This window comes from Diabrotica virgifera, chromosome 2 (assembly GCF_917563875.1).
Source record: "Diabrotica virgifera virgifera chromosome 2, PGI_DIABVI_V3a".
NCBI classification, from domain to species: domain Eukaryota; kingdom Metazoa; phylum Arthropoda; class Insecta; order Coleoptera; family Chrysomelidae; genus Diabrotica; species Diabrotica virgifera.
This window is the reverse complement of record NC_065444.1, coordinates 238,576,928-238,587,568: the sequence shown is the minus strand read 5'-3', so window position 1 is coordinate 238,587,568 and position 10,641 is coordinate 238,576,928. Positions and strand designations below refer to the sequence as shown.

The following is a 10,641-nucleotide window of genomic DNA, read 5'->3' as shown; positions in this document are numbered from 1 at the left end:
AGCCTACGTCCTTGCGAAGCGGCGAATTGGTGATAGATGGCGCTAATAAATAGTGTTTTTCCGATTATAGCGCCATCTATCCATAATTCGAAAAAAATGTCTCGAATAAAAGTTACTTACATTTACGTAACGAATCCAAATCCGCAATAAAAAATGGAGGCTCCTATTTTTATTATCCTTTATTTAAGTTATCCCCCACCCCACCTTCAGGGGTGGAGTGGAGGGACGTGTTTTATGTTATTCGATAGGCTCTTGAAAAATATTAAAAACGTATTTTTTGGTTTTTTATTTGGAAGTGTATTTCTCGAGATATTAGACCGTGTCTATAATTTACCTACGGTATCACGAAAAAATTGTTTTTTCCGATTACAGCGCCATCTATCCACAATTCGAAAAAATATCTCGAATAAAAGTTGCTTACTTTTACGTAAGCAATCCAAATTTGCAATAACAAATGGGGTTTCTATTTAAGATTTTAAAGTTACCCCCGCCCCACCTACAGGGGGTGGAGTCGGGGGTTGTGATTAGTGTCATTCGATAGATTTTTGAAAAATATTGAACACGTATTTTTCAGTTTTTTGATCCAATCTTCATTTCGCGAATTATTCGGCCGTCCCAGCCAATAAGTTCCACTTTGGGCACCACCAGGTACCTCGAAGACCAACGCCGTCCTTAAATTCGTGTTGAGTGACCGCCAAACCCCCCCCCCCGAAAGTTAAAAGTTGAACTCATTTCTGACAATATTTCCTGAGTTCTAAATTTTTCATTATCTCTTCGAGATGTACTTTAAAGATTCATTTTCTCATGCACAAACATTTTTACCGGAGATCAATTTAGTTCACAAAATTGCCTGACAGTCTCTCGAATCGAATGAAAAATGTTGCATGACGATTCATCTTACTGCACAAAATTCCTAGGTTTAATGCTTCGTTGCCTCGTGTATGCTAATACAGAATATTAAAAATCACGACTTTATTGTAATTTTTATAAAGAAACCAGAAAAAATGTACAATGTAAGAGCAATAAGGGAGAAAACTATTTTGGGTAAAAAATACTACATAATTTTTTTATATATCTATTGTACATATAATTAACAATGAAACATTAAAACTATTTTTTAAGAAACATGTTTCTAAAATCCGCATTACTCTTTGTTGTCTTATTTACCGATTCTACTTTTCCATTATCCACCGCTTTCTCGGCGCTACTTTTAACAAGCAAAGATCTGGGCATCATTGGTACTTGCAGCTTGCTTCTAGCATGTCTTATTGGCTCCCTCAACTCTGGCTTGGAAAATTTGTCATTCGGTTTCTTTGGAGGTGGAGCACTTATTGCTACTGTTATTTCCTGATCTTCTATTTTTAGTGGCTGTATTTCTTTCAATGCTTTTTGTGCTTCTTCTGCGGTTTTGAAGTCTACAAAAGCTATTCCTTTCGATTCTCCATTCTTTTTAGTTATAAGTCGTACGTCTATGGGATTATACTCTTTAAAAATTTGTTCCACATCTTCTTTCGTTTTCAAAATTGGCAATCCTTTTAGGAATAGTTTGTTTTCTTCGGTAGATTGAGCGTATTTAAATGTTTTTTTCTCAGATTTGTCAGATTTCAGTTCGGATATAAAAACAGGCCTTCCATTAATTGGAACTCTATCCCGTGCAAGAGCTGTCATGCACTCTTCTTCTTTTGAAAATTGTATATATCCAAAACATCGAGACTTCCCGTTCTTATCTAAAACAATACTTATATTTAACGCATTTGGAAACAGTTCCTTCAATGTTTCTTCAGATACAGTAGGATGTATGTTACTGACAAATACGGTAGTTTTTGGATCTTTATTTTCGATAGGCTTTGATACTCTTTTGTCTCTTGTGAAAGTGTCTTGAGGCTTTTTTGTCTCTTGTGAAACCCGTAATTTTCTAAAATTGAAATCTTCGTTGGCCTCTCTATGTCTCCCTGAATCTTCGTATCGGCGTTTTGAACCCATTCGGGACGGTTCCTCCTCAGACTTCCTTTTTCTACTGATTGATCTATCACTGTCACGTTTATATTGAACATCTGAATTTTTCTGTGTATATTGACTGGCAGTTCTTAAAACTATCTTACATTTTTCTTCGCATTTCATGATATCTTCTAACGTACCAGATTCACGCTCTAACATTAACCATTCATCTGCAATATATTGGGGCCAATCCTTACATGCGAACAGAGCTCTTTTAAAAATATTTCTCACTTGGTTTACTTCACCGTATTGTTTTTCCAAATTTGCATATTCTAACCATGCATTCACCGAACCTAAAAGAAAGAAAGATATTATGAACATCAATAACACAAAGTGAAAAAATAATATTTATAGTTTAAACAGTGTTTGAACTCAAAAATCTTCTCCGGCATCATCAATTCATCTTCTGCGAGGTCGTCCTACACTTTTTCTGCCCTCTAGATTTGAGAATGTCGTCTCTTCGTGTACTCATTACCTGACATCCTAGACATGTGTCCTGGCAATTGTTATGATTGATCTACGCCCAAGCGGTTATCTTAAAAAAATAGAAGAGATAACCCAGAATAACAGCTAACATTGCAAGACAGACCCATCGAATGGCAAAACGAAGCTAAATATTTAGGAGTCACAATGGACCAAGGTCTAACATTCACATACACGTTAACGCAACAGTCCAGAAAGCAGTAGCGGCGAGAGCCGCAATAAGAGGACTCACATGAGGAAGAAGCAAATTAGACATGAAAACAAAATTAAGACTGAGAAACAGCATCATACTACCAATAATTATTACATACGCATATCTTGCATGGGCATACACAAATCAAAGCAACAAAAAGAAGATCTAAGCAGCACACAACAACTGCCTCAGACTCAGAGAAGCTGCAAAAGTGCTCAGATACGTCGCCGAACGGTTCTTATTCAGAAACCTAGAACAAATAAAGGTACGTATCCATACGTGGGTGCTCCGTGATCGGTGTAGCAGCTCCATATAGTGGATACGTTGGTGCTCGCCGCTCACCCTCTTCGATTCAACCGGATTGCGGTATATATGTAGGGGAGCGCATATCGTATCCATTTGAGCAGCTACACCGAACACGGAGCACCCACGTATGGATACGTACCTTAAGAGTACTGGATAGGATGGAGGAAAAAGCCAGAATAAAAGTTGCTGAGCTAGATCACCCAAACCGGACCCTGCAAGAGATATTAAGGTATGATCTGTACCATAGATGGAAACACAAAAGACCCAAACAGCAAATATTAGTAAATAATAAAGGCTAGATAATCGTAGCTCTATCAAAAGAAGACAACGCGCTCACCTTTGGCATCGCAATTTATTTATTAATGTTGATTTTATACGTTTCAAACATCCCTCTGAAAACCCAAAAAACGGGCAAGAGGGGCCCACATTCGAGCGGCGAATCACCGAACTGGACGTAACCCAGAGCGGGGATTCGAGTCCCGAGCAAGAAATACAGATCGAAGACAAGTCAGTAGAAATGGCGGGAATAGAGCTCCTCACGCTGGCCTGCATTGATCGGGGTAGGATTTCGTGTGGGAGTCCGTGTACCCAGGACTCCCACATGATAAGTACTTTGCTGATAGATAGTGCATCAGATTGCTATCGGGGGGAAATGGATGGTTTGGAGCATTGGGGCATGGTGGAGTGATTCTCTTATTCTTCTTCTTCTTTTGGGTTTTTGATGTTGCAGCACGATTTAGAGATGATCTCGAAGTAGTATGGCTTTAAGCCACATCAAAATCGCTGACTGACCAATAAAAATGGAGCAATATTTTGAGTTTATTCATAGAATAAGTCTTATTTGACGTGGGTTAAACGTAGTTAGTTTTATTGGTCGAATAAATTTATTGATTGAATAGATTACTAGTCGTCGTTGGTGAAACCGGCAATTAGTTGAAGATTTCTAATTCATAAAAATGCTGAAATTTCGAGTTCACTGACTTTAATAATGGCTTGACTATTTTAAACGATCTTATAAACGATCAGTATGTATAGTCACAGAATGAAATAGTTGTCACTGATTTATTTTGAAATTCGTGGATTATTACGGAATTGAGGAGAAAGAGGAGTAATTTCCATAGATAATTACCCCGTAAATTAGGCTAGCTATGGGCCGGTCTGTTCATCGAGGTGTAACGCCGATATCAAGGACGCCATTGGTTAATATTCATTTTGAGTGGTCTAGCCATCTTTGTCCGTCATATGAGCGGTATCGCTTAGTAAAAAGAGATAGACAGACCACCGATCGACTGCCACGCGTTACGATTTTTTGCTCAGTATGCCTTGTCTACGGTTAACATGTCTCTGGTAATTTCAGTGGCGTGTAAAATTATAATATACTAATGATATATTCTATTTATTGTATAATTCTATAATTTTATAATTATACTACACACACCGGCAAAATTAGCCGAACACCTTAAAAATGGGACATGTTTGATATCTCGAATTTAATAAACCTGTTGTCCGATTTGAGTGATTCTTTTAGTATGTTATAGCCTTATTATTTAAGAATATCGGTGTAATAATAGTGTTGCCAGACAGATAAATATCATTTTATACCGGGTGTAACAATCATGCTGTGTTTTTTTCTTAAAGTTTGGAACACCCTGTGGAATATTCTAGCACATATAAAATATTGAAATTAAAACTCAATTATAGCCTTAGGTTTTCTTAATATTTTCTTTTTTGATTCATTTGCTTATGTTGGAAAGTAAAAAAGTTATGGGCTTTAACAACTAGCCATGTTTTTCATCAATAAATCCTCATAGTAGGGGAGGAAAGTATACTAAATTTGCAGTTACTAGAGCGTTATGGGGACCTATCGGATTGTGAAGAGTGGGTGCTAAAACCAAAAAAAGTTAAGTTTTCCATAAAGTGTGGGACTCTCCATTTTTTAATTAAATTTTCCATTTCCAATCGTTTTTTCCGATTATAGCGCCATCTATCAATAATTGGAAAAAATGTTGCGAATAAAAGTTGCTTATCTTTACGTCAAGAATCCAAATCTGCAATAAAAATTGGGGGCTCCTATTTAAGATTTTAAAGTAACCCCCCACCCGACCTCCGTGGGGGGACGTGTTTGGTGCCATTCGATAGATTTTTGACAAATATTGAATACGTGTATATTGCAGTTTTACGATCTGATGTTCATTTCGCGAAATATCGTATATAAAATTTTTAATTTACCCCCACCCCTCTCCGTGGGGTGACGTCTTTAGCATTATTCGATAGATTTTTAAAAAATATTGAAACCCCCACGTATTTTTTAGTTTTTCGATCTAAAGTTTATTTCGCGAAATATTCGCTTTTTTTGTGAAACTTTGTGACTCACCCATTTTTTACACCCCGCTCAAATCGTCATATTTTTGAAATATAGGTACACTATTTTGCATGTACTTAACTTACCTTATCTTAATCTGACGATTTCGAGCTTTTCTAAGAATAGATTTTTTTTTCGGTCCCCCCTTAATGAATTCTCCGGTGTTAAGAACCAATATATGGTATAGGTACACTTACAGGGTACAAGGTTTCTCCCCATGTGATAATCTGACGCGCACGAGTAACTGCAAAAATCCCCACTTGGGCTCCCCTACCATCATTATCTGCTTAGTTTAACAAACAAGCTTAAAGTAATTCAATAGATGTATTAAATAAATAAATTAATAAGCGATGTAAGCGATGTCACAATGACGACCTCCCGTGGATTTCAGCTGAACTAGCTTCGAGGGGGGTTTTAATGTCAAACGCTGAGCGCACATGCATTGTAATACAAATTCAGCATTTATTTTTGCATGTTTTTTTTTACAAATTTTATAAACAACATCGACGAAAAATGAACATTAGATGGAAAAACTGCAAAATACACGTATTCAATATTTTTGAAAAATCTATGGAATGGCACCAAACACGAGCCCCCATGGAGGTGGTAGTGGGGGATTTAATTTAAAATCTTAAATAGGAGCCCCCAATTTTTATTGCAGATTTGGATTCTTTACGTAAAAATAAGCAACTTTTATTCGACACATTTTTTCGAATTATGGATAGATCGCGCTATAATCGGAAAAAAACGATTGTTTCAAACGGAAAATTAAATTAAAAAATAAAAAGTCCCCCACCATATGGAAAACTTAACTTAACCTTTTTCTGGTTTTAGCACGTACTCTTCAAAATCCAATAGCTCCCCATAACGCTCGAGTAACTGCAAATTTAGCATACTTTCCTCCCCTACTATGAGGATTTATTGATGAAAAACGTGGACAGTTCTTAACGCACATAACTTTTTTATTATCCCACATAAGTAAATGAATCGAAAAGGAAAATGTTAAGAAGGCCTAACTCTACAATCGAGTTTTAATTTTAATATTTTGCATATGCTAGAATATTCCACAGGGTGTTCCAAACTTTAAGAAAAAAACACAGTATGATTGGTACACCTGGTATAAAATGATATTTACCTGTCTAGCAACAATATTATCACAACGATATTCTTAAATAATAAGGCTATAACATACTAAAAGAATCACTCAAATCGGACCACTGGTTTAGGAAATTCGAGACATCAAACATGTCCCATTTTTAAGGTGTTCGGCTAATTTTGCCAATGTGTGTATTATTTTAGAAAGCAATAAGTAAAATTTCATGCAACAATTTCCTGCCAACTATTTCGTTCTTTCAGTATTGAGACATACTAAAAGAAGAAAATAATAAAAATATATTATTCACCTTTATTTTGTTGGTCATTGATAATATTATTCCATACTTTCCTAGCAGACTCCATATCTCCGCGTTTGGCTAGCAAACGAGCGTGCCATCTGCTTACTTTATATGTTGGATCGTTTTCATGCCCAATTTGCTGTACAGTCTGAGAGAAAAGCTTATCAAGCTTTTTCTGGTCATCTGAATTTCTGTGATAATACTCCAAGAACGAAAACCAAAACTCCAACGGTGGTGACGGGCTTATATTAATCACACCTAGAACAAGATTATTGATAAAAAACACAGAATCATTCAATCATTATGTAATGATGTATTTTTCTATGACACCAAGTTTATTAGTAAAATAAAAGAATATTATGCTAAAAAAATTTAAGAAACGCTTTTCTTTAGTTACGAGTGACTAAAATTAAAAATATTATAAAAAAATCAACTAAAAAGCAAAAAATAAAAAAAAATGAAAAAATCTAACACATTCGTCAAAGAAAAGCGTGGCCCGTCTTCATCGAATAAGCGGTTTTCGCCCCACGCTTTTTTTTGATTTTTGATTTTGATTTTTTTATAATATTTTTAATTTTACTCACTCGTAATTAAAGAAAAGCGTTTCTTAAAAATTTTTTTTTTGAAGTTATGCTTCTTTACGCGCGATATGAGGGTGAATTTTAATAGGATTAAAACCTTTGATCCCGCGCAGTCGCATTACAACTTTGTTCTGATTGGATGTTCAAATGACATGACAAAAATTATCCAATATGGCAGCTGTGGACAGCTGTGGGACTGTGGTTTGGTTATGTATGGTTGTTGAGTTTTAAAATTTGTAGGAAGAGAAACAACAAACAAAAAGTTAGTTAATGGTTATACTGCCTTTTTAAATAGTTTTCATATTATATTTTTGGACTTGTTAACATAGAAGAGATGATTGTTGCATGCCAATGTGAAAGCCCATCAAACTGTGACTAGTATGAGTGCCGCAAAATTACTGATAAAAAACCTATTAGCTCGAAGGCGTAGAGAACTGTGGATAACAACAATCAACCGGGACGATCTACGATCTCGCTTATTCAAAGCTAAAGAATCTTACACTGGTAAATGTTTTAAAAATAGTTGATCAAATTTTGTTATGATATTTGAACATAGCCACTTTGCACGATGCAAGTGATTGCGAAATTTATTAGTCGTTATACGGGCTCTGATTGGGTGTTGAAATGATCTGTCAATAATAAATAATTGTTCAATATGAAGGTAAACAAATGTATAATATATTAGTTTTATTGTTGTGAGGACAGAAACAAAAAAGTTTATAATTGTAGTGATTTTTAAATAGTTTTTAAAGCAACAGTACGTAATAATTGTAAATGTATTATAGGTACCTACCTATTTGAACCTACCAAAATACATAATTTGATTGCCATCAAAATTTATATCAATATTCACCTAATATATTGTTTTCTTACTCTATGTTTTGTTGTATTTTTTCAATTCTAAATCATTTCAATTCAAAATCAAAATAATTTGATTTACATAATTCAAAAATGTCAAAAGTTTAATCCTTTTAGTTAGTCGATCTTCGCACATAATGACACACTGTCTCCGTGGCGAAGCGTTTAATGCGAGTGAACCCCAATACAACGCCAATACCAGCCGCGCTGGTAACTTGGTTCGAATCCCAATAGAAACACTTATTTTTTTATTTTTTTTATACATTTTATGATTGTAAGTATATTTATTATATAATTTTATTTTCAGAAAATACGTATTTAGTTAAAAATTTTTCCGACAATTAATATTCAGAAATCATTTGTGGCATTTTTAATGTGTTTGTGTGTGTTTTATTCTTTTATTATTTTAATTCTTGGCACTGTTTTAATAAACATGTTTGAGAAGTGGTAAGTATAAATTATTTTAATATTTAAATAAAATATAAATAAAAAGTATATTAATTTCGTTTATAATCATATAATCATATAATAGAAGTATAACTTCTTACGTGCGTACAAAGTACACACACATTCTTTTTTTTTTCATATTCTTTTATTTTTTACTTTTTAGTCTTACACTTTTCAAACATTAATATATATCGTCATGTTTATTAAAATATGTATAAAACATAAGATTTACTAACATAAAAAGTAGTCGGAATCGGCAAAAAATTTGAAACTTTATTGTTTATTTATGAAGCATAACGTAAACAATTAACGTAAAAAGTGAAATTATGTATATAGTTCATATCATTAGCTACAATCCGTAAATGTTTCAAGTTTTTACATTGTAAAAAACACGAGAATTTAAGCATTTTCCATTAAAATCTTTTTTTTTTTAATGTAAACGATTAATAAACATAAAAATTTTTTTATTGACTATTCGTGTATTGTTCCCGCGAATGCCTGTCTGCAAATTTTCATTCATTTGCATTGGAGAAAAGGCAGTCAAATTAACGTCCAAAGATTTGACGCAACATATTGAACTAAATAAAAGCGCGTAATAATAACAAGTATTAGAAAAATTCCAATTCCAATAAATAGGGAACTTGCATAAAATTTTAAATTCGAAAAAAATGTTATAAATCACAACAGAACATAATTTAAAACATGTATCAAAGATAAAAAAGTTTTTTTGTCTTTGGTTTGGCCCCTAAAGACGATTAAAAATTCAAATTATACCAGCCAGTCCAAAACGCGTCGTGACGTCATCCGGTTATATGTTTACATTTTGCACCAAAAAAAGTAAATAAAATTATTATATAATTTTAAATTAGACATTATAAACGTCAGTAGAAAATACATTTATGTGACGTCACAAGTATTTTTGATCGTTTGAACTATTCATAGAAAACTTGTACTTTTACAAAATGGTTTTATTTTCTATAGTAAGACTTCTTTCCTTTCCTTCAAAAACTGTATCAAACTCCAATCTCAACAAACTGGTATATATTATTACAGTGACATACGATAAATGTCATTAGAATATAAATATTTTTCCCTTATTCCTCGACGATGAGCTGGCCAAATACCCAAGTAGGTGGAGGCCAATAAAATAAAGAAGGAGAAGAAGGATATACCTAAACATAACACTAATCATAACTATACAATAATAAAACTATGTGACGTCACGGGTCGTTTGAACTATTTTATACCGCAGAAGACTTTAAAGGACCCCGCAGAAACCTTATGGGAAATGGCTCTCTGTCAAATGCTCTGAAACTTTGGATTCTGGTAGTCCTTGATGTGTAGAACAAAAGACTCAATGAGCGCGTAGCTTCAAAAAATCATATTTTAAGATATTAAGCCTCTGAAGTTATAGGTACAGTGAGGACGTTTGAGTTGGAATAAATTAATTTTCTCGAGAATGGGCGACTCTGGAGATAAATTACGAATCAGGTCAATTTTTATTTTTAAAATATAATTTTTTGGCATATATATATCATACTAGTGACGTCATCCATCTGGGCGTGATGACGCAATCGATGATTTTTTTTAAATAAGAATAGGGGTCGTGTGATAGCTCATTTGAAGGTTATACAATTCTCTATTCACTAATACAAACATTAACATAATTATTTATACAGGCTGTCCAAAATTTTTTTTGAATTAAATTAATTGAGAGAAGAAGAAGAATGTATATAATTTATTTAATTCGAAATACATTTTACTACTGTCAGAAAACAGAAAAAATGTTAATTTGAAAAATAAACATTGCTTTTCACATAAATTAAATGTTCAAACTGCTAAGAGGCAGGTGGGTGGCAGCTTTAATATTGAATTTAAGCGAAAAACAATATTTATTTATCAAATAAACATTTTTTCATGTTTTCGGACAATAGTAAAATGTATTTCGAATTAAATAAATTATATAAATTCTTCTTTTTGTCTCAATTAATTTAATTAAAAAAATTTTTGGGCACCCTG

General features: G+C 33.5%; 1 protein-coding gene across 1 annotated transcript in view; it reads right to left on the bottom strand.

Annotated features, from left to right (window-relative positions):
- Positions 1–1,062: 1,062 nt before the first annotated feature.
- Positions 1,063–10,641, bottom strand: part of LOC114330877 (squamous cell carcinoma antigen recognized by T-cells 3) — a 51,046-nt gene continuing 41,467 nt past the window's right edge. Inside the window, exons 5-6 of the mRNA XM_050644396.1 lie at positions 6,746–6,994; positions 1,063–2,291 (exon numbers count right to left, since the gene is read on the bottom strand). Coding sequence (XP_050500353.1) covers positions 1,111–2,291; positions 6,746–6,994 — 1,430 coding nt within the window. The 3' untranslated portion in view covers positions 1,063–1,110. The remainder of the gene's footprint in view (positions 2,292–6,745; positions 6,995–10,641) is intronic.